Raw genomic sequence first — 25,737 nt, forward strand, 5'->3', positions numbered from 1 at the left:
ATACATTGGCGAGATTTTGAAGACTACTGGTTTGCAAGACGCGAAGCCCTCCAGCATTCCATTGGATCCAGGATACGTGAAAAAAGAAGATGATGGAAACAAACTACCGGACAATATCGAATACCAAAAACTAATTGGAAAACTACTCTACGTTGCAGTCAATACAAGGCCTGATATATCCACTGCGGTTTCGTTACTGAGTAGGAAAACAAGCAATCCATCGCAGGCTGATTGGACTGAGCTGAAACGAGTTGTGCGCTACCTCAAAGGGACTAAGGACTTTAAACTACGATTGAGCAGAAATGGTGGACCGAATGCTATTGTAGGATATTCAGATGCGGATTGGGCGGAAAACAGGCAGGATCGCAAGTCAAATAGCGGCTTCATATTCAAGATTAATGGTGGTACAGTCAGCTGGGCATGCCGGAAGCAATCTTGTGTATCATTATCGACTGCTGAGGCTGAGTTCATCGCACTTTCAGAAGCTGTACAAGAAGCAATCTGGCTGAAATCACTTTTGAAGGATCTGAATGAGAAGCAGGAAGTTACCATACATGAAGATAATCAAAGTTGCTTAAAGATGTTGATCAACGAGAAATTCAGCAATAGAACAAAACATGTGGCTACAAGGTTACATTTCACGCGAGACCAAATCCAGAAAGGTGAGATAAACTGCATCTACTGTCCGACTGATAACATGGTTGCAGATCTATTGACCATTGGCAAGGATGAGAATGAGGAAGTTAGCAGAAATGGCCGGACTGACCGCTACCGTCTAGGAGGAGTGTTGGAGTTCAAGACGGAAACTGATCATAGTAGTCAAAGATTTAGCGAATAAGAAGATTTCATTACACTGTCATTCTGTTACTGTTACACACTGAATAAAGACGTTAAAACATTAAGTCCCACTGTTACTAATTAACACCATTAAGTATATTACAGGTGAGGAAGAAGAAGAGATGGCTATGTATTAGTAAGCAAAGAAAAATGTAAACACAAATAGTGACGTCACTATTTGACACGCGTTCTTATGGGAGCTCGCTTTGCTTGTAGTAGTGACATGTTTTGCACCAGACACGGATCTCACGCACACGAAGTATCTTCTTCCCCACCTGTAATATACTCTCATTGGTGCTGCACTAAATATCGTGAGCGGGCAGAAAAAGCGCCACACCGATGCAGCACGAAAATCAAAAACGAACATTTTCGGTGCAAAAGTGCTGCACCGGTGTAGCACCGCCGCAAAAACGAAAACGACAAGAGTTTTACGTTCACGTGTTCGGACGCGAGTTCGGACGCTACCTCCTGTTTCATTTGTAAATATATTGTGCATCCTAGCTTAATCACTCAGATCCTGCTGATCTGAGTCAGCCGCCATAAGATTGCGCCCGTTTGATTTGTACACGGCGGCTGACAGCTCCACCCGGCGGCTGCAAAACAGTTTTAGCCAAGGTGCACACCGTGTACAAATCATACGTGCGCGGTCCGGCGCGATCTGAGGCTGCGCGTTTCGAACGCAACTTGCTGAGAATCTAAGATAAGCGCGACAATATCTTCTCGTAAAATGGACTATTGAATTCCACTTGGAATTCTACCGAGCGTCCTGGCTAAAATGATCGAAAACAACGCATATCGCACAAACTGCCAGTATGGGCAGTCGAACATGGAATGTCAGTGGGATGTCACAAAATAACCAAACATTGCCGAAAAAAGGAAAAACATTATTTAATTGATGCTTTTCTGCATTAAAATCGCGGAATTTAGGGCACTAGCTGTAGCAGAATTCATTCTAATTCGTTTGCAGTTGCTCTAATCACATCTATATAAGAAAACCAGTGAGAAAAGCGTGTATTCTAAATCATTTTGTGTACGGCTTGATTGAGGATTCTGTTTTCGAAGCTACCAATGGCTACCGACATCATCAAAGGGTATGTAAATACAAAAATTGGTCGGAATTTTTATTTTGCCAACATCCGGATTACTGTAACGGATGGCAAACAACAGTATTACCGCAATTTGATACGAGTTCAACTGTAACATTTATTTTCGCTAGGTACTCACATCTGCAACAGGAGCTGAATAAGGCTCGAGATAATCTCAAGGACTTGAATGAGAACATCCGGAAGATAGTCGGGCGGGATCCGTCGAATACTGAACAGTATAGCAGCGGTAACAGGTAAGTAGCACCAAGGACTAGATATTGATCCTTTATTTAAAGATTTAAAATGAAGGATCTATTTATAAGACCGACAATGTTTTTTTTTATCATTGGCTAGGTTTAATCGTTCCTAATTACTCTAATTGATGTTGTAATTGTAATTGTAATTGTAATTTATTAGCAATACGATAACCTATTAGCTATTATTATTATTATAATTGTAATTTATTAGCAATACGATAACCTATTAGCTTAAGCTTTACATCGGGTCAAGGAAAAAAAAAACAATTGAAAATACATTGGAAAAGCTAGTTACAAAATTGTTAAGAAATACTAATTTCGATTGTGAATTTAAAAATGTTGTATTTGTATTTATTTAGTAAAACGTAAGCTTGTGGTTTACCACTTTTTGTTAGGTCAAGGAAACATTAGGATCTGGAACTTGGTTTCTGCTTATATTTATTTGTGCGACATCAAATTCAAAACATTATCCGCCAGCGAGGTCCCATATTGCCGATGCGGTAAGTGCATGCACGCTAACGCCGCTCAGCACTAAAGTGCATAATTTCCAGACTACACCAAAAATGTGTAACCCTTGCACATTTACAAAATTAGCTCCAGTGTCCGCAAAATCGTTAAATTCGCAAAAATTTGTGTACGCCAATCTAGCTATGTTTACTAGTGACCCTGGAAAACAAAAAAAAATCAACATTTCGCATCTAGACGAGTGTACGAGCTGTTTTTTGAGAATGTGTAACTGTCACACATTTTTGTGTGGTCTGGAAATTATGCACTTATGAGTAGGTCTTACACATTTTAGTGCTGAGCAGTTTTAGCGTGTGGGTATTTCAGTAAGTCCATGCAGGATGTAAGGCCTCAAGTACACTGGGTCAAATATTTTGACAAGGAATAAACTATAGATCAAAGAATTCGTTAAAAAAAATACGTAACGTAAAGGGGGTGGAAGGGAGTATACTTCAGCCTTAGCGCATTTGCTCGAATATGTTGTGCACTGCAGAGGTGAAAGTAAAAGAATGCACATATGTTCAGTAGAGCAGTCACTAGAAGCAGAGAACAAGGGTGACGGTCTGATCATCAAGACAGTTCAAAATTTGAATTTAGGTAATACTCGGAGGTCCTGAAATCGATGAAGAGTGATGCCAAGCTCACGGATCTGGAAGCCGATGTACGCTGTATCAGACGTACTCGTACCGGTGAAATCATCCTTGAGCGCAAGAGGGACACCACGTGCAAGGTCCCCGCCTGGCGGAGAAATTGCTTGGCAAAGGAATTGTAGTACGGCTCTTACCGCTGGAGTGACGATCCGATGTAAGAAAAACCTGGATGACGCGAAGGCGGACATGGAAGAACTCGTCACGGCACTGGGGCCGTAGATTTACTCAAATTTGAGTTGACCCCCTTAGTCTTGGATTCAATTTACCTACTCTTGAGTATATTGGTGCAAGTGACTTGATTCAAGTCAAGGAAAGTGCCCAATTGAATGCGAATTGAACGTGTAAACACCATCATTCATCTCACTTGACTTGAACGAAAGTTGAACATGTTGAACTTTTTCATGCAAGTCAAACGAAATCATCTCACTTGCCCCGTCTAAGCCCGCGATTCATGTGAGTTGAAATCAAGTCATCTGTCAAGGAAGATGAATAGAGGTTGCTGATGATTAAAATCTGTCTCTTTCTGGCTCACATATGTTTTCATCAGGTAACTGTTTCCTGACGAAAACATATGTGAGCCAGAAAGAGACCGATTTCAATCATCAGCAATCTCTATTCAATTCAGTTTGCTTACGCACTGCATGAGTTAAACAAATTTAAACACTTGCTTCAACTGAGATGCATTCAAGAACATTGTGGTAGTTTTGTAAATAGCTGAGTAGGCCTTGCTTATCTGGAGGGCATTATTATCAGAACTGTCAACTGAACAAGTATCACATTGGCGACGAGAAGAACCCATTGCGAAGAATTTCAGAAGCGGAATACATTCCTGGTGGCAGCAACGAATGAAGAATAATTATTATTCGAAAGATGGTCGGTGTGAGCCAACTTAAAGAAATGGAGTCCTCCACACTTCAGAACTGAAGATCTGAAGCAAGCAGTTGGCGGAAGGTTTGCTGGTGCAGTCTACAGATTTCAAGATAAATTGAGCCAAATATATAAAATGATATGAACAGTCTGACTTTCCGACGGATAGCATCTGATCGGATCAGACTTTGAGGGAATTCGAAAAATCTCGCCTCGAAAGAGGGAGATGCCTTAGCGGTGGATGAAAATCCTACCGGAGCAGGTAATAATGTCTCGCCTCAAAGGAGGGAGACGCCAAAGCGGCGGATGGAATTCCGGCCGGGCTGGCAATAATGTCTCGCCTCAAAGGAGGGAGACGCCAAAGCGGCGGATGAATTTCCGGCCGGGGCTGGCAATAATGTCTCGCCTCAGATAAGGGAGACGCCAAAGCGGCGGATGGAATTCCGGCCGGAGCTGGCAATAAGATCTCCTCGCAGAGGATGGCGATATCAAAGCAGCGGATCAAAATATGATGGCTAGGTAATAATGATTTGCTTAACTTTCGGATAATTATTGAAAATTTAATACGAATTAGGCCTGATTAGTGTTCAGAAAGAATCGATCGATGGATTTCTTGACCGATCCCTGGTAGACATTTTCTAAGTCGAAAGAAAGCTTTTGGAATGATCATATCTTCAAGAAGGAGGTGTTTCGAGTTAAAATTCTTTCAGAATTAGTGAAGGGTAGATTACGGGTATGAAATAATGAAAGAACTTTACGGTGGTCACACATTAAAAAAAAAACAAATTTCTAGAAATGTGTCTGAATAAATTTTACAGTAAACGTTGAAAGGAGCTCTAAATGCATTTAATGCCAATTGAAAGTTAATTACTTCTTACACAAAAGGAGATGTGGTAGTTTTGTAAATAGCTGAGTAGGCCTTGCTTATCTGGAGGGCATTATTATCAGAACTGTCAACTGAACAAGTATTACAAACATGAAAGTGGACACCCAAGTCATTTGCGCAGTCTAAACACGTCATTCCATTGGATTGAACATTGTTTGAGAAGTTTAAAATTCAGATGCTCGTTTCAATTGAACAGATGGGCTTGGTGGTCTAGTGGCTATCGCTTCTGATTTATATGCAGAAGGTCCTAAGTTCAATCCCTGGCCCGTCCCTTTCCTCCTACTTTGTATCTTTCTATATTATATACTTTCTCTCTGCTCTCTACATATACAATTCATGTATATTCACATGTTCATAGCCATCGCTAGAACAGAAACGGGTTGAAAAAGCCGTTTCCCTTCCTTCCAAACTTTCACAGCACAGTGTTTCAATCCTATTAGAAAACGCCTACAAGTTATGCAATCAAGCGAACTGTGCCGCATTTCTTCAAAATAGTAAAAACACACAATTCTATCACGTTACCCTGGAATCCACACACCAATGTGTGAACCTTCTGCCAACCAATTCCCACCAACACTCCAACATCCGCATGAATTTGTGCTGGCGCAGAGGTATATTCGGTCAGATGTGGATACAAACTATTTCAATCATCACTTCCTTACCCTTCCCCAAATTGACCTGCAACCTGACGTGGCAGGCGCCATTGTCGCCTAAAAATAGAAGATCACCAACGCTTACACACTGAAGATGCCTGCTAGTCCCCGGCAGATATCTCATTGGTTCCTTGTGTGAGTGTAGCTGGTCTGGCGATACTGGAGTAGCATCTACGGGCGGTCAATCAAGCTCAAACTCAAGCAGATGCTCGTTTCAATTGAACAGTCTAAACCAGGCATTAAAGTGAATTTAATCGATTCACTCAAAATTTGGCTTATTGGGCTAAACTATGCCGTAGTAACCATATTTCGCCATTTTTGGCTCATAGGGTTATTAAGCGGCCAACATAGAGCATATCAGCTCCTTAATAGCATAATATATGCCTTCATGTGAATTATCGTGCACAGTTCGCTTTAGTTGCATAACTTGTAGGGTAATTCGCTAATTGTTGAACACACCCACTACGACATAGGAGGAAGGGGGTTGAAAAAGGTCGATTTTTGCGTGACATAATTTGTGTATCACCCCTTGGGTTGGCCTTCCAGTTAGCCGAACCTTGCCCGAACAGGAGGCTTCCTCAGATTGCTCTTGGGTCGGCCTTCCAGTCGGATTGGCGGTAGAGGCAATCGGTTGATGTCAACTGTTAGTTAGGATTTAAGTTTACATTAAGTGGGTTTTTGCAGAGGCGAATAACCAAGGTTAAAACCTCTTTAATAAATTAGAATAATAATAACAATGCTTCCGCGTCAACAAACAGGAGGAGATTCGGAATATGGTTGAAGGCGAAGCGTACAAATACCTCGGCTTCCTGCAACTGAGAGGTATTTCGATTTAGTTTTAGCCACCGCCCAAGTAGCGCGATACCCTACGGTAGAGCAGTTCATTCGAAATGTTGAACCGTGCTGGGTTAATGCTATTAATCAAACGATGGCGATCACTCACAATAGTGGTACGTCATCTTGATATACATAGCTATAATAAAACTTATCAGGGGCATATGTCACAATAGATCAAAAACTGGTCGCAGTGATGGAAATACCCGACACGGAATAAAAAATAAAAAAAAAACACACCCAGGTTCATCATCATCATATTTAAAACTGTTTCAACCAAACATTGATTGATTTCACTGTAAAAAAAATATTACATATGCTTAATTTAAAGTACGTTTATCAAGGGCGTGTGCCGAAAGAGTAATTAAAAGCTATTCTCTAAGGGCTGATTTCTTCACTTCGGATTAACCGGTAAACCAGGCTTACCCATATAGTTAAACCTGGTTTAACGCTTAAGCCAGGGTGAAGAAATCGGCCCAATGTGTCCAACATGCGAATAAAAGAATTCAAAGGATGAATTTTCACTTGTTAGTAAAACATCGAGCCTTGTAAAATCAGAGCACAGTATACTTAACCTTCCGTAACTCGCGCGGTTGACTACCTGCGTTAGCACCGCACTAATGCTGAGTACAAAAAGCGAGATTTTTTCAACGTGTTGTACAAAATACAACAGCGCGATCGCTCGAGGGTTAATAGTTCTTATTATATTCGAAGAGTTATCAGTATTTCTGCTTAACTTGCTCAAAAATAACTTAATTGGACAGTTTACATAAATTTTCAAATTTAGCGTTAAGTCCCCATATTTGTTTAATGATTTATGACTTTCGGCAGACTGCAATGGGCTGGACACATGAAACGAACGCCAAACAAATTTAAGCTCGTTGTAAAGACTTTTGCATTCGTTTCTCTCTAAATGATTTCAAATTTATTATTAGAAAGGGGACTTTTTGTAGCGTAGTTTAGGTTCATCATATTTGCGTGATACACCATATAAAGCTTGCTGACGTTTATTCACCTCTCTCTTTCAAGCATGCAGGCGGGATAGGATTTGTTTTCATCGGAAAACCTTTCCTGATGATAACAAATCCTATTCCGCTTGCATGTTTGAAAGAGAAAGGAGAATAAACGTCAGCAAGCTCTATTATACAGGGTGTTAGGTTCCTGAGTGCAAACTTTTTAGAGGGTGATAGAGGACCATAAGTGGAGAAAAAAATTGTTCTACGCATGTGGTCAAATCTTAACCGTTACGTAGTTATTGAACTTCCCATGTTTATGACTCTTGTTGCCTTAACTGGCAATAACTTGAAAATGGTCAAACTTATCGAAGTTTTTTTACCCTTATTCGAAAGATTATTGAATTTTCTAACAAATGGCATCTTTGAATCGATTGGTTTAGTTAAATAACTAAGCTTTCTAGAGCAAAATAGCTAAAAATAGTGTATTTTTATTGGTTTTTGTCAATTATCTTTGAAACATGCGTAATAAATTAAAATTCTTTATTTGGCAAAGTTGTGGCCCCTGTTACACTCTACAATTCGTTTTTTGACATCAAACTTCTATCTCTTATCGTTTTGTTGCAATTTCGATTTTAACATCGCACTTCAGATCATAAATTTGCAACTGTCATGGAAAGCACTTTTTTGCGCATTGTGCCGCACATTTAAATCAAAATTGCAAGAAAACGATAAGAGCTAGAAGTTTGGTGTCAGAGAACGAATTGTAGAGTGTAACAGGGACCACAACTTTGCCAAAGAAAGAATTTTAATTTATTACGCATGTTTCAAAGATAATTGACAAAAACCAATAAAAATACACTATTTTTAGCTATTTTGCTCTAGAAAACTTAGTTATTTAACTAAACCAATCGATTCAAAGATGCCATTTGTTAGAAAATTCAATAATCTTCCGAATAAGGGTAAAAAAACTTCGACAAGTTTGACCATTTTCAAGTTATTGCCAGTTAAGGCAACAAGAGTCATAAACATGGGAAGTTCAATAACTACGTAACGGTTGAGATTTGACCATATGCGTAGAACAATTTTTTTCTCCACTTATGGTCCTCTATCACCCTCTAAAAAGTTTGCACTCAGGAACCTAACACCCTGTATGAGAAAAGTGGTAAAATACTAAAATCGAATTTATTTTCATTTTCCCCGATGAAAGATTTTTTAACCTCCAGAATCTTAATCTACACAGCTAAGGCTGACTTATAACGAAAAAATATTTTAGGTTCATGAAAGTGCGATAATAATCGTGTTTCAACACACCGTGGGGGAGGGGGTGTTGCAAAGCGTGACGACCCTTACAAAAATATTAATGTCCCTTACAAAATGTGTGACTAATTTAATAAATTAGAATAATAATAAAAATGCTTCCGCGTCAACAAACAGGAGGAGATTCGGAATATGGTTGGAGGCGAAACGTACAAATACCTCGGCTTCCTGCAACTGAGAGGTATTTGCCACACAGCGATCAATAAGATACTGCAGGACAAGTTCCTGCATTGTGTCAACTGTGTTCTGAGGAGCTTTCTGTCAGTCGGCAACAAGGTGAAGGCGATCAACACGTTTGCTGTGCCCCTGTTGACCTACAGCTTTGGGGTGGTAAAGTGGACCAAGACTGACCTCGAGGCGTTAGAACGAGCAGTACGAGTGGCGTTCATCAAGCACCGCATGCGCCATCCAAAGTCGTCTATCGAAAGAATCACCCTGTCACGCGCAGTAGGAGGAAGAGGCGTCACCAATCTCCAGGCACTATGTGTCTCCCAGATCCAGCAGTTGCGGGCATATTTCATAGAAAGCCAGAACCACCAGCACTGTATGTGAAGATGACCACGATTACAGCGCCCTGCATCTGGCGCAGGAGGATTACCAGCTGAACTGCGACATCAAGACCGTTGACGAGATGATCGTTGCGTGGAAGCAGAAGGAGTTGCATGGGACGCACCCGCATCAACTGGAGCTCGAGCACATCGATAAGGCGGCGTCGAACGCGTGCCTGGTGCAGGGTGACCTCTTCTCGGAAATAGAAGGTTTCATGGTAGCCATCCAGGACCGGGTAATTGCGACGAAGAACTGTCAGCGGTACATATTGCACGAAGACGTGGAGGACCGCTGCTGGAAGTGCAATTCAGTAGGAGAAACGATCGAGCATGTCGTTGCAGGCTGTTCAGTGTTAGCTGGACCAACCTATCTCGATCGTCACAATGAAGTTGCCAAGATTGTGCACCAACAGCTTGCTTTAAAGCACAACTTGGTCGACAGATTTGTACCCTACTACAAAAACCAGCCGGAACCGGTTCTGGAAAACAGTTGCATAAAGCTGTACTGGGATTGCGAGATCATTACGGACGTCCTCATTCGTGCCAATCGGCCCGACATTGTGGTTTACGACAAAAGGATGAAGCGGGTAACCCTCATCGACATCGCTGTACCGTTAGACCATAATGTTCAAGCAACGTTCTCCGGTAAGATGACCAAGTACCATGACCTAGCGGAGGAGTTGAAGCAGATGTGGCACCTGGAGGACATCCGTATAGTTCCGGTTGTCCTCTCGGCAACCGGAGTTGTTCCTAAATCTCTCCTAAGGTCCCTAGACGAGCTGAAATTGAAGAAGGACCTGAATAGCATCCTGAAAGCGGTGATTCTTGGAACCTGTAGTACAGTTAGGCGGTTCCTGAATCATCACAACACAACTGATATCCGAAGCAGACTAATTAGGATAAGCATAAGCAAACCGGTTATTGAGATCCACAGAGCATAATCCCCTTTGGCATTCCGATTTCCCCATTGGTAGATGAAAGTTTTCAGCAATTTTTGCTGAGAAGTGCCAAGACTCTATAATAATAATAATACATAATAATTACATATTTACATGTGAGTGTGAACTATAAATAATTCTCTACATTTTGTTCCTCTAGTTTCGGTGCCTATTCGCGCAATGAAGTACGCAAACGCAACTCAACCGGGTTTGAACCGGGCAGACGGATGGACCAGGAGCGGCGCTTCTCCGACGTCGGTCACAATCCACCGAAGCGTCGAGCCGTAGGAGAAACCAAATCCGTATTCAGTCGTCTATCAGGTCCGCCGAATCGTGACATGGAGTATGAAAAACCCAGAATCTATTCACGAGTCATCAAGGAACAACCAACGAGACAGGAGATAGTCGCCGCCCAGGGCAGCGACGAGCAGTCACGAGCTCGAAACCGACGCATCTTTGGTTCTCTACTTGGCACGCTGCAGAAGTTTTCCCAGGAAGAATCCCGACTCAAATCGAAAGAGGAGAAGAAGGCCCAGATCGAGAAGAAGTTAGAGGAACAACAAAAGATTGAGCGAGAAAACATGAGGAAAGAAAAACAATGCCTCTACACCGATCGTAAACGGCAACAGTTGGAGATTCGCGCCCTTGAAACCAAGATGAACAAAATGAAGGATCTCGAAGCCTGGGAGGAAATGAAGAAGCCATTGGCCAATTTTATCAAGACTAAAACGAAGCCGCATATTTACTATCTTCCGAAGAAGATGGACGCTAAAACGGAAAAAAGATTAAAAGAATGCCAAGAGGAGCATGCAAGTAAGTATAGGCATACGTCTTGGTAAAGTCTAAGGTTCATTTCTATATATAGGGTCTTGTACCATTTGGGCAGGTGTTCCTATTTTGGGCACTTGCCGCTATAACTAAATCAATTTCAAACCGATTGATTTGAAATTTTGTATAGAGTTAGGCACGTACAGTATCTAACTCTATACAAAAATTCAAATCAATTGGTTTGAAAATGACTTAGTTATAGCGGCAAGTGCCCAAAATAGATACACCTGCCCAAATGGTACAAGAACCTATCTATATACACGGAACCGCCAAACTACCCAAAATTGAGTTTGACGCATTTCTATAGTTCGGCCCAATAAGCCAACATTTGAGTAAATCGATTAAACTCATGCTAGGTGCCTTTACCCCCAGCTAAAAAATATACTCAAGAGTAGGTAAATTCAATCTAAGACCCCCCTCTACCCGTTGGGTAGATGCATCTCTGTTTGCTTTTGACAACATCGGTGAGCCAGAGAGGGAAAACAACCTAATTTTGGGTAGCGAGTTTATTCGATATACTCAATTTTGAGTAAAATCGACCCAAATATTAGGTAGTTTGAATTTTCCGTGTATATAATATAGGGGTAGACGAGGCAGTATGGACACCCAAAGGTTTTTGCCAACTTTACCTGGCAAGATGTCAAAACAGTTTTTTTATACATGTATCCTTTTAAAGTCTTTTTAGCAGCTATTGCATAAGATTGTTCACGAAAAAATATGATTTATCCACTTCAAAAAATGTTTCGAAAAATGTTAGTTTTTTATGACCGTCTTCAAGCATACGGGGCAGAATAGACACCCCCATGGGGCAATATGGACACCATGATACTTTTATGAATTTCGTACATTATTTACACCTATAAAGTTATTTCATTATAAAACAACTACTATGGATGAATAATACGCTGAAATAGTCCATTTTTGTTCAGTTAATTTAAATTCAGGCTGTTTTGGATAAAGCTTTGTTTTTGTCGGCATGTATACAGCTGTGCCTAGAAAATTTTCCACTATTGTCGTTTTTTGACCAATTTGTTTCACCCTTTGTCTACTATAGTGAACTTTTAACCGAAAATATACTGAAATCGAAGGATTTGGTTGGTTTGTGATTTAAGTTATGTTTTTCCCTTGCCGCTTCTCTCAAAAAGGTGAGTGTCCATTATACCCCGGTAGAAGAAGATATTTTCAAACTAGATTTTTGATATACAAAAGAAGAAAATATAAACATGTTAAGCATGTAGATACAGCAAAACTACTTGCATGCGTTCTAGAAATATCAGGTTTTAATCGACCTGCAATAAATTACTCACTCAAATCTTATTTTAGATGGTGTGAAAATTATAATTTCCATGCACAAAAAACGGAGGACGCAACTTTTTTGTGTAAAATCAAGTAAAATTTTAATTTCGAATGTTTCTTTCCTGCAACTACGTTTCAGATAAATGGACTATATTCTCCATTCATTAAAAGTTCAGAAAAGTTCGCACATTTCAAAATATTGAGAGTGTCCATACTGCCTCGCCTACCCCTATATATTCCATTAGGCTGGAACACGGTTTATATAGGAAAATATAAAAAAAAATTGCAAAAACTCTACTGCCCCCACTCGCATAACAGTCCCATTTGCAAAAAGTAGGAATTGAGAAAACTGCATTTGAAGTTTGAAAACTTGTTTCCATATAAAACTTTGAAAAATCGCCAAAATTTGAAAAATATTTCGATCATCTCGAAATTTTCACAGATTGCTTTGCACATGAATATATAACTGTAACAAATATTACAATCACTACAAAGTTGTTCAGTTTTGTATTACGTAACACAAAAATCCATGATGGGACTGTTATGCGGGTACTTTTGATATGGGACGCTCATAACTTGGTATTTTTTTCACACATTGACATAAAAATTCGTAATTTTTATTGTTGTTTTTGGAAGTACATCAAAAATGATGACTATTCATAACGTTAACTCAAAAGTGATGAAAAGTCAAATGGGACTGTTATGCGAGTGGGGGCAGTCTAGCTCCTGTTTACTTTTTGAGTTCCATTTTGGTTCTATACTGCCCCCACTCGCGTAACAGTCCCATCTTTGCTGGGATTCCTATTCATATGGGACAGTTATGCGAGTGGGGGCAGTATATCAACTGTGCATAATTTCAGATCGATCAGGAAAACTATATTTTAGCGCCCGCTATGGGGAAAATTGACTTCTTCAGAGTAAAATCGCTTAGGGTCACCTCTTGATCCCTAAAATTGAATCGATGAATGATTTCTGTAGAAAACTTTACCAGGAATCAGACCTCCGAAGACCGTTTTTTACCGAACGATAAAATGATGAGATTTTATTATTTTTGTTATTCCTTACATGTTAAACAGCGTTGCCATGCTAATTAATTTATAATTAATATTTTTTTTTCAAATGCCTCAGATTGCTTTGCGGTCTTCGGAAGGTTTGTTCCTTGTAAAACACAATTGTCACGACCCCTCGGTCGGCGCTTCCTATCCAGCCGATCGTTCTTCTAGATCAACTATGGTCGTCGGGCGCAAAGGTCATTCTTGACAAAATTATGACTGATCGTTGCAGGTAGTATAGATGATAAGGAGAAAAGGCAAATTGAGAAGTGATGTGTAAACGTGGCACGCAGTCGTGTTCTATATGAATTGATAAAATCCCTTATATTATTAATATTATTGTATCCTATGAATTCCATTTAAAAAAAAAAAAAAAAAAAAAAACACGGACACGTTTAGTACTTCCAGTGAGCTGTTCGCTCTTTGAAGGAAGCACGACACTAGACAACGGACTAGCATGCAACGCCCAGTGGCACAGCCGAAAACTTTTCCTGACAGCTGCGGCGGGAATCGAACCCGCGCTCCTTAGTACGATGCGACTAAATGCTTGGTGACACTAGCCACACGACCACGAAGCCATTTAGTTAATACGTAAGGTAAACCTTATTCCATGAACTCTTAATTACAGTATATAACTGAATTCTAAATGCCACAGATTGATGAATTAGATCGTAACCTATAATCGAGCAGAGTTTATAGATTCATACTGGATAGTGTAGTAATAGAGACAGAGAAGAGAATGATTGAAGCGAAAAATATGCGCCTTCTGATTGGCCGACTCAGTGGAAAGCTAGAATGAACAACAAAAGCGAACATACAAAAAGAGCTGCGCATCGTGGATTCAATTCAGTTGATAGACGATAGTGGATACGAACGGACGCACCAAAAGGCAGCAGCAATGGCATTTGCAGTACACAGCAGTCCACTACAGAGAGGTTTTAAAGAGTTTCCTCTCTGCGGTCGGTGTTGTGGCTGTAAGAATAGCCGCAGCGGTCACGACAATTGGCACAGTAGAGTCTCCCTAATATTTGTAAGTATAAATGCATCAAAAAAAGCAAACTGGCGAGTAAAAGGACAGTTTTGCGTTAGTAGAAAAAAAATGCAGTCTGGCGGAAGGACAGACTTGCTGGAAGTTAAAGCAAACTGGCGAGTGAAAGGACAGTTTTGCTCCTTTTGAAAAGAAGCAGCCTGGCGGAAGGACAGACATGCTGGAAATTAAAGCAAGCTGGCGAGTGAAAGGACAGTTTTGCTTCTGTTGAATAAAAGCAGTCTGGCGGAAGGACAGACTTGCTGGAAATTGAAGCAAACTGGCGAGTAAAAGGACAGTTTTGCGCTAGTAGAAAAATAGCAGCCTGGCGGAAAGACAGACTTGCTGAAAATTAAAGCAAACTGGCGAGTTAAAGGACAGTTTTGCTCCTGTTGAAAAGAAAAAGGACAGTTTTGCGCTAGTAGAAAAATAGCAATCTGGCGGAAGGACAGACTTGCTGGAAATTGAAACAAACTAGGGAGTTGTAATGCTCGTAAAAACATGCGAAATTGATAAATAGAGAGTAGGGGTGAGAGGGAATGTAGTAATAGAGACAGAGAAGAGAATGATTGAAGCGAAAAATATGCGCCTTCTGATTGGCCGACTCAGTGGAAAGCTAGAATGAACAACAAAAGCGAACATACAAAAAGAGCTGCGCATCGTGGATTCAATTCAGTTGATAGACGATAGTGGATACGAACGGACGCACCAAAAGGCAGCAGCAATGGCATTTGCAGTACACAGCAGTCCACTACAGAGAGGTTTTAAAGAGTTTCCTCTCTGCGGTCGGTGTTGTGGCTGTAAGAATAGCCGCAGCGGTCACGACAGATAGATTTGGATTCGCAATCGAATTCCAATTCCAATTGAAGTGCGTATACTTATTTCAATTGAAATACTAGAGATACAAGTTTCTTTATTTAGCTCCAGGTAACTTCCAGAGTCGATCACTTAACCCTTAAAGGAGTGTTCCCGTTAAAAGAACAATGGGAGAGAACTAAATGTAAGTGACCAAAATTGAATTAGAATAATGTGAATTAATGGGTCAATTTATTTATTTGTAGGATTATTTTAACTCTCGCAATAAAAAGGGGAACTAAGAAATCAGAAAACCTCTCGTTAATCACTCCTTGTTGACTAGGAAGCCAACAAATTAAAATAATCATTTATTATGATTGGCCGAACCCCAATGAAAACGAGATCTGCGTCGGCGGCTAGTGGCACCAAGACAAGACGTGAAGAGGATCCCGTAAATCGTGACCATCACTGTAAATCATGTCGTAACGAGGACGACACACGAATGGTCCAGTGCGACAAATGCAATGACTGGTACCATTTCGAATGTGTGTCTGTCGACCAAGACGTTGCTGATCGGGATTGGCTCTGTCCTACCTGTCAACCAATCAGGGGAGCCATACCAAAGGGTTTCGTGAGTACCGCTTCCGCCAGGCTGCCAGTCTGTACACAAACGTCTGCTTCAAATCCATCCGTTAGGGTGACATCGGTACCGTTGAGCATCGTGCCTCACATACCAACAAATCATTTCGCCTTGCCAAATGCATGTGACGGTGACGCCAACAACTCTATGTTAACGCATGTCGGCTCAAACAGGATATTTCCGCCTTTAAGTAGAACAAGTGCGCTCCGTGAGGTAGATAAGGCCACGGTAATGCCAAGTACGTTCACTTTAGCAAGCAGTGTGGCACGATGTCACACAATCGCACCTCTGAATCCAACAATACCATCGACTGTTCAAGCTTCAGAAGCATACCCGACAGCTCGCCCGACAGTGACCAGCCAAAGTCATTATCTGGCAGTTCCTTCAAGCCTCCATCAACCGGTTTCTTCAATGGCCAACATTCCCTTAGCGTCGAGTACCATCGTGCCAACCATCGGACATGCTTCGAATGAGCCGCCACGGTTGACGTCAGATATGCAACGAAACATCGCGAAGCAAGGTTTCGGCGACACGTCTAGTCAACACTCAGGATCATCGAAGCAGTCTTCGAAGCAGTTAAGGTTGAAACTTCAGATGCAAATGCTCGACGAGGAAAGGAAATTACAAGAACAGGAATATGCGAGGAAAAAAGAGTATCTTCACAAGCGATACAATCTTCTGATGGAAATTGCAAGCGAAACCTCATCCGTAGTAGACGTCGAGGAAGAGAACCGAGATGAAATAGTAGATGAATGGTTAAATGTTGGGATGAATATGGATCACATTCCGGCTCAACATGGGCCATTACCTTCGCATTCACAACAACATGGGATGCCTCCTTCTACTCAGCTAACACAACGAAGAAATCCCACTCTACACCGGCAAACAAATTCGACAGAGCATCAGAATGCCGCCTTTCCTCAACCCGATGTACCCATCCAGCAATCCTGTGTCCCTGGATTTAGTCGAATGAGAATCGAAACGGGTCCATCACGCGGCATTCACAACCGAAGATTAAGAATCGATGAACCGAGCCATGTTACAACGATAGAGGACGATTGCAATAATTTAACACGGAGTCAAGTTGTTGCTCGTCAAGCCGTGTCGCGTGAACTGCCTGTTTTTAGCGGAACCCCTGAAGAATGGCCGCTGTTTCTATCATCTTTTACAACGACTACGAGCATGTGCGGCTTCACACCTGAAGAGAATCTTGTACGTTTGCAAAAGTGCCTCTCTGGAAAGGCACACGATGCGGTGAAATGTATGTTAATGCACCCGTCCAATGTTCCACAAATAATCGCAACTTTGAAGATGCGATTCGGAAACCCCGAGGTCATCGTACATAATCTCATAACAAAAATCAGTTCTACACCTGCGCCGAAAGTAGATAAATTGGACTCGATCATCGAATTCTCTCTAGCCGTACAAAACCTGTGTGCAACGATTGAAGCATGCCAACTGGAGGAGTACACCTATAATGTGGCACTGCTTCGCGAGCTTCCCTGGCCAAGTTCGCAGGGGTTGACGGTATTAAAGTGAAGGAGTTTCATTTTGATTATTGTAATGTAGTGTTCTTTAGTGAAACATATCACCTTTTTAACACTTTAATGCGCCTCCAACGGTTCATCACGAACCGGCTGCTGCAGATGGAGTATGGCTGATCATATGCATCAGACATGCTCGATAAACAGGAGGAACCGCCGGGGCTCAGTAGAGTCTATTCCCAAGCAATAGTTCCAAGTCGGTTGGATTTAAGTAGGTTTTGATGATCGTTACAAATCCTAATAAGAGTATTATAGGATTTGTGACAGGTTTTGGAATCTTTTACAGCCAGCTAACTTCAAAATGTTGTTTGGGCTCTATTTCCCACGTTTCTCGGTTGATTTTGATTAGTAATTTATTAATGTCATAGTCACTTTTTCGATTTTTTACAATGTTAGTTGGCCATATTTTCTTTAAATAATGCAATTAAAATCAACCGACGAATTAATAATGGGAAGGAGATTTGCAGCACTTAATTGTGCTGATAGATTCGAAGCTAACGTGCGAACACTTAAACGCATTGTTGACGTCAATGCGCTCGACGTGACATTTTGGACAAAAACTGACTGCTTTTTATTAACTGAACAACGTTACTTGTGTATGACTAGGTTAACATTTCTAAGCTACGCTTGATAATAGGACATGGTTTATCTAGGTTGGACCGATAGGACAATTGAACGAATTTGAATATTTTTCATAGTATTTGTAGCGGGATGAAAGTTGACATGAAATCTCTATTATTTTAAAATTTTATTGCAATCAACTGACCAACTTGGCGTATTTTTGTTTATCTCTTAGATGATATTATGACACCAACAGAAAAATATCAGAAGTTCAGTAACATGTTTCTGTGGGTTTTGGACCGATGACAATTTAAGGACGCAAGAGATGAACACAGAGAAGTGGAAAACGATTAGCGAGATCAAGAAAACAATTTGAGACAGGATCGACTATATTTTAACATACAGGGTTCGATTGATTCGGTGAAAAAAAAACAAACATACGACAACTGATTTAACGAGAAGCAGGTAAAACATATTGAACTATACTACAAAATCAAACAAGAAGACAAACACAAACCGTGTGACCATAACACTACATAGGCAAATCCTGACTGACTGACCAATTGAAAACTTTCCAATCTTCTACCGTAGCTTTCTGAGTCAGTTGCAACAGTGTCTTAATGGATATCATTTTCCGCGTACGGCTGGCAAACTGCTTCTGAAAGATTACGTACTCTTTCCTATCTTCGGGTCTAGTGTAGAGGTTTCAACTCTATTCAGAGTGCAGCTAGAAACCCAGCAAAAAAAAAAAAAAAAAAAATGTGGCACTGCTTCGCGAGCTTGTGGACAAACTTCCCCCATCGATAAAATTCGAGTGGGCTAAATATCGTCGTGATTTCGCCAGTGTAAATCTTTCTATTTTTTCTGCATGGTTGTACGAGATCGCTGAAACAATCTGTCCTCTTGTGGCTTTGCCTAGCGAATCGAGGGTCCATCGGTCTGGTAAAAACTACCCAACATACTTGAACGCTCATGCCGAAGATGTGAACGAGAAATCTGTGCCCCCCAAGCAAGCCGACAATAAGTGTTTGGTGTGCAAAGGCAGCTGTACTAGTGTTGATAAATGTCAACGGTTTGAGGAATTCAGCTACAACTCCAAGTGGGCCACTATAAAGGAGCTGGGCCTATGCAGGAAGTGTTTGAGGGCCCACAAAGGAGCGTGCAAATCTCAAAAGCTCTGTGGCAAAAATGGATGTGAATATAAACACCACTACTTGTTGCATAATAACCAGCGTGATGTCGTCGCCCCAACGGATCAAGATTGCGGAAATAGTACAGCTTCTGTATCCAGAGAATTATCCGAAAGCCGATGCAATACTCATCACATGCCGACTAACAAAAATCTGTTTCGAGTTGTGCCTGTTGTGTTGTACGGCGCAGGAAGGAGTTTGAAAACTTTCGCGTTTCTGGATGACGGTTCGTCGCTCAGCTTTATAGATGAAACATTAGCGAAGGAGTTAGCAATCACAGGGAAACGAGAACCTCTATGCCTCAAGTGGACGGCAAACACAAGTCGCATGGAAAACGAATCATCTAATCTGACGTTGCAAATCTCTGGAACTAAAGAGTACCATAAAAAGTACACTATTCGTGGAGTTCACACGGTCTCAAGCTTAGATCTGTTTCGACAATCTGTGAACGTGCGGGAGCTTTGCGCTCAATATCAACATTTGCGTGGAATTCCTGTGGAATCATACCAAGATGTGCAACCGAGGTTGCTCATAGGAGTTAACAACGCGAATCTAAGTTATCCACTGAAAGGACGAGAAGGACAGATGTTCGAACCCATTGCAACCAAAACACGCCTTGGATGGGTAATTCACGGAGGATCAGAAACCAACGAATCGTTCCTTGGATACCACAGCATCCAAGCGTGCACATGTGATGCAAACACGGCTGATTCTTTGGGAAATGCCATACGTGAATACTTCTCACTGGAAGGAGTAGGTATTACCAAACCCGAGACTCCTCTTTTATCCTGTGAAGACAGAAGAGCCCAGCAGATTCTGGCTTCGGTCACTCAGACGGAGAATGGTCATTACCAAACCCCTCTTCTTTGGAAATACGATAACTTCCGCTTACCAAACAGTAAACCTGTGGCACTGAGGAGGTTTCATTGTTTGGAATCAAGAATGCAGAAAGATCCTGTCCTGGGTGCCATGGTAAGAGCGAAAATCAACGATTACCTGAAACTCGGTTACGTTAGGAAGCTCACGAAAGAAGAAGACGAAATGAGAATTGATCGCAAGTGGTTTATTCCAATATTCCCCGTATTCAATCCCAACAAACCGGGAAAGATTAGAATTGTATGGGACTGGGCAGCAAAAACCAACGGATTGTCGTTAAACTCCATGCTTTTAAAAGGACCGGACCAGCTCATTCCTCTGAACGATGTTTTGTACAAGTTCCGAGAAAACAAAATTGGGATCAGCGGCGACATACGGGAGATGTTTTTGCAGGTGTTGATTGCCAAAGAAGATCAGTATTGTCAGTTATTCCTATGGAAGGAAAACCCAACAGATGAAGCACCTAGCACGTATGTGACACAAGTTATGACGTTTGGGGCCTGTTGCTCTCCGAGTTGTGCCCAATATATTAAAAACGCGAATGCTGAAAAGTACACAGACAAGCACCCAAGAGCGGTCGAAGCAATCACCAAACAACATTATGTGGATGACATGCTGTTGAGTGTCGAAACGGAGGAAGAAGCTATCCAATTGGCTCAAAATGTTCGCGACATACACGCTACGGCAGGCTTTGAAATCAGGAATTGGATATCGAATTCACCAGCTGTCATTCAAGCCCTTGAGGAAGAGAAAACGGAACAAAAAAGCCTCAACATTGGATCAGAGTTGGCCACGGAGAAAGTTTTGGGAATGTGGTGGTGTACCAGCACGGACAGTTTCATCTACAAATTGTCTTCCAAACATAGTGCTTCGCTCCTAGCCGGACAACGTGTTCCCACCAAAAGGGAAGTTTTACGTACACTTATGTCTATATTCGACCCTTTGGGCCTGCTATCCAACCTGTTGATCTTCCTCAAAATACTGTTCCAGGAAATTTGGAGATCCTCCATAGGCTGGGATGACCAAATTCCAGACCACTTACACGATAAATGGGAACAGTGGCTGCGCATTTTACCAAAAGTTCAAGAAGTCACAATTCCTCGTTGCTACCGATCTGTGATCACCATTAGTTCCGAAACCTTGGTCCAACTGCACACATTCGTGGACGCCAGTGAACTAGGATATGCAGCGGTGGTGTACCTACGTTTTCAGCAAGGTGACGCAGTGGAGTGCACTATAGTTGGAGCGAAATCGCGAGTAGCCCCGCTGAAATTTGTCTCTATACCGAGACTAGAACTGCAGAGCGCCGTCATTGGTGTGAGACTTGCCAGTGCAATATCAAACGCCTTGTCATTCAAAATCGACGAATGTTTCTACTGGACTGATGCTCGTGATGTTTTATGCTGGTTAAGATCGGATCATCGCAGATACTCTTCGTATGTGGCATGGCGAGTCAGTGAAATATTGGACGCAACGGATGTCAAAACCTGGCGATGGGTCAGCTCCAAGGACAACGTAGCTGATCAAGCTACAAAATGGAAACGACAGGTAGATCTCAGTAGCAGCAGCAAGTGGTACAAAGGACCAGATTTTCTCCAGCGGTCTACCGAATATTGGCCCACTGAACCATTCTCAACAGTCTCTACAAAAGAAGAGCTTCGAGCAAGTCTGTTGTATCACCACGTAGTTCCAGATCCACTTCTTCAAGTTGAACGATTTTCAACGTGGAAACGCATTCTTAGAGTGACGGCGACGGTTGTTAGATTCGTCTCCAATATTCGTTGTAAAATCGGCAAGACTGCGTGCAGCACTGGCCCTTTTTCCAGAAGTGAGTTGCAGCAAGCTTCAAACATACTCTACCGACAAGCTCAAAGCAGAGTCTATCAGGACGAAATAAGTCTTCTGTTACGTCCAGCAGCCGAGCGGAAGATGATTCCTAGGAACAGCTCTATATTCAATCTAAATCCTTTTCTCGACGAGAATCGTGTGCTGCGAATGCGTGGTAGAATTAGCGCCTGCGAGTACGTTACTGCTGATGCCCATAACCCAATAATACTCCCGAAGGAAGACTACATAACTATGTTGGTCATAAAGGATTACCACAGTCGGTATCATCACCGAAATCACGAAACCGTACTGAACGAGTTGCGCCAAGTATTTCGGATTGCAAAACTACGTGTGCTGTTCAAGAAAGTGAGAGCGACCTGTCAATTGTGTAAGATTCAACGAGCGATTCCAAATCCCCCTTTAATGGGAGATTTACCACCTGCCAGGCTGGCGGCATTTGCACGACCATTTTCGTACGTCGGAATAGACTATTTCGGTCCGTTAGTAGTGGTGGTGGGAAGAAGAAGTGAAAAGCGTTGGGGAGTTCTCATAACATGCTTGACCGTAAGGGCGGTGCACTTAGAAATAGCCCATTCTTTGACCGCAGATTCTTGCATAATGGCTATTAGAAACTTCATGGCAAGGCGGGGCGTGCCTATCAGGATATATAGTGATCGAGGTACAAACTTTGTGGCGGCTAGCAAAGAGCTCGAAGAAGCTCTTAAAGAATTAAAGCAGGATCGAGTAATGCAAGAAATTGTTAGTGAACACACCGAATGGATATTTCTTCCGCCAGCTTCCCCGCACATGGGGGGAGCCTGGGAACGGTTGGTCCAAACTGTGAAGGCCAATCTGTTACAACTGAAACCAGGACGACACCCTACCGACGAAGTTTTGCGCAACTGTCTAATGGAAATTGAAAACCTTATAAATTCGCGCCCATTAACCCACGTTCCTGTCGATGATCCAGAAGCACCTGTTCTAACTCCGAATCACTTTATCCTGGGATCGTCCAGTGGTCTCAAACCAGCCTCAATCCTGGACGATAGTGGTATTGTGTTGCGAAGAGCCTGGCGTGCATCGCAGGTTGAAGCAAACATCTTCTGGCAACGATGGCTGCGAGACTACTCTCCAGAATTAACCAGACGAACGAAATGGTTCACCGACGTAAAAGCGATAGAGGAAAATGACATCGTGCTCATCGTCGATCCCGCACTTCCGCGCAACTGCTGGCCGAAGGGTCGAGTCGTTGGGGTAAACCGAGGAAAGGACGCTCGTATAAGATCAGCTGCAATCCAAACAGTGAATGGTATCTACGAACGACCAGCAACGAAGATCGCCGTTCTGGATGTACGACGCGATAAGGAGGTAAGCCAGGCATCTGGCGTACCCCGGGGGGAGTGTCACGACCCCTCGGTCGGCGCTTCCTATCCAGCCGATCGTTCTTCTAGATCAACTATGGTCGTCGGGCGCAAAAGTCATTCTTGACAAAATTATGACTGATCGTTGCAGGTAGTATAGATGATAAGGAGAAAAGGCAAATTGAGAAGTGATGTGTAAACGTGGCACGCAGTCGTGTTCTATATGAATTGATAAAATCCCTTATATTATTAATATTATTGTATCCTATGAATTCCATTTAGTTAATACGTAAGGTAAACCTTATTCCATGAACTCTTAATTACAGTATATAACTGAATTCTAAATGCCACAGATTGATGAATTAGATCGTAACCTATAATCGAGCAGAGTTTATAGATTCATACTGGATAGATTTGGATTCGCAATCGAATTCCAATTCCAATTGAAGTGCGTATACTTATTTCAATTGAAATACTAGAGATACAAGTTTCTTTATTTAGCTCCAGGTAACTTCCAGAGTCGATCACTTAACCCTTAAAGGAGTGTTCCCGTTAAAAGAACAATGGGAGAGAACTAAATGTAAGTGGCCAAAATTGAATTAGAATAATGTGAATTAATGGGTCAATTTATTTATTTGTAGGATTATTTTAACTCTCGCAATAAAAAGGGGAATTAAGAAATCAGAAAACCTCTCGTTAATCACTCCTTGTTGACTAGGAAGCCAACAACAATTCATTCACCGATTTTTTGTGGTTAAGGGGCAACCTGTGGCGATTTTTCCTTGAAAAAGTGATTTTCCCTATAGTAAATCGTATGAAAACTTATATCGGCTGGAGATAAAATATAGTTTCTCCGATCGAGTTTAAATTTTGCACAGTTAATATGGGGCCAGAATGGAAATTAAAAAGTATACAGGAGTGAAATGTCTTTTTCTGTCCCATGCCAATACATATATAGTATACAGACTGCATACTATTTATACAGAATGTACTCATTCAGACCATGGAGCAATATTGTATGGAATATCGTGGTTCTATAATATTCCCTCGAAAACCATTCCCCAGAATAAACCATTTACCAAAATTATTTTTCTAATAAAGGCTATACATCCTTCTTCGCAAAGTTTTTTGGGAAATGATGAATTCTTGGAACTTGGCTTGGATCAATTTTTGCTACAATAAACATCAATACCAATCCTGTTCTCAACCCACCAGTGAAATTATATTTCACCCTTTTGGGCTTATAGGGCTGTTACTCGGCCATTATGGCGCGTCAGTTCAACAATAGCGCTATCAGCACTCACGGCGATTAATAGTGCCATGTGGTTACTTGCGCTGCTGACTGTTTCACGGATTCCACCATGGGACCTCGCCGCTTTATTGCAAATTTTTACTCACTTGTATTATTTTTTACAGAAATGATGGAACGGAAGCGCCAAGAAGTAATGGACAGTATCGCCACCATAGAGGCTCGCCTCAAAGCGGACCTGAAGAACTTGGAGGAAAATGCCAACCGCGATCGATCTGCTGGCCAAGACGAAACTCCAAATAGCTCAAAAATGGATCGCATGGCAGCAACGGAGGAAGATGAAGACTACCAGGAAGACGACCACGCCAACAGCTCTTACGATCATGACGAACATTCTGACGTAGCAGAAGGACCAGCCCTACCTTCGGCGTTGGTGACACCCAACTTTAAAATTACAATCCATAACAATGAAGTGAAGCAAGGTAAGAATGATAAGTCCACATTGAATGACCCTATTGCTTTCATAATCAACTATATTCGAACAGGTGATAAATCCGAGCCTTCTCCTAAGTTAATGCGCTTAGTTGATGGAACGGTTTCGTCTTCGATGAACATCGATTCCACTGCGGACAGTGCTTCCTATTTGACTCAGGGAGAAAACTTCCAGATCACATTCAAAACAGACCGCAATTCTGAGTGATCCAAACCGTTGCTTTACACTCCGTCATCCCCTGTTGCATAGATCAAGCGATGCCGAACAAGAAAAAGTCGAGTTTTGATGCCATTGAGATGCAGTACAATATTTAAAAGATCGACGCAGGTTCACTATTGACAGAATATGTGTTTAAGAACACACAGAAAAACAAGTGCTTCACAGTAAAATAGACAAAAACCATCTAAATCATACCGGTAAAGCTAAGGCATTGATTGCCTTTGTGGATGCAATTTTTGAAACAGTGAAGGGCGAGAAAAGTTCTTTGCTCGAATAGTATACACTAATTTGGTTTGTGCGAAAAAAAAACGTTTAAACAAAGATAGTTTTTGTTTGTGTATCAAATCGATGTACTCAAAAGTAGACATACAAAGCAGAAATTTCAAAAACACTAATAATAATCATAAAGTTATCCTAAAACATCCAATAAAATGATAGCGTATCCAA

At 41.6% G+C, this 25,737-nt stretch overlaps 1 protein-coding gene across 1 annotated transcript; it reads left to right on the forward strand.

Annotated features, from left to right (window-relative positions):
- Positions 1–1,661: 1,661 nt before the first annotated feature.
- Positions 1,662–25,737, forward strand: LOC109417114 (pinin). The gene is made up of 5 exons (XM_029873244.2): positions 1,662–1,928; positions 2,054–2,176; positions 10,493–11,145; positions 24,746–25,060; positions 25,124–25,737. Exons 1-5 carry the CDS (start codon positions 1,906–1,908, stop codon positions 25,276–25,278), a joined length of 1,269 nt encoding a protein of 422 aa, XP_029729104.1. The 5' UTR covers positions 1,662–1,905; the 3' UTR covers positions 25,279–25,737.

Source organism: Aedes albopictus, chromosome 1 (genome assembly GCF_035046485.1).
Source record: "Aedes albopictus strain Foshan chromosome 1, AalbF5, whole genome shotgun sequence".
NCBI lineage: Eukaryota > Metazoa > Arthropoda > Insecta > Diptera > Culicidae > Aedes > Aedes albopictus.

What these genes read in the sequence shown, in the direction of transcription:
- LOC109417114 (XM_029873244.2), top strand. Translation starts at nt 1,906, where the DNA reads ATGGCTACCGACATCATCAAAGG. An exon ending in CAGTATAGCAGCGGTAACAG is followed by an intron (nt 2,177 to 10,492) that starts GTAAGTAGCACC and finishes TTGTTCCTCTAG; the next exon opens with TTTCGGTGCCTATTCGCGCA. An exon ending in TAACAATGAAGTGAAGCAAG is followed by an intron (nt 25,061 to 25,123) that starts GTAAGAATGATA and finishes ATATTCGAACAG; the next exon opens with GTGATAAATCCGAGCCTTCT.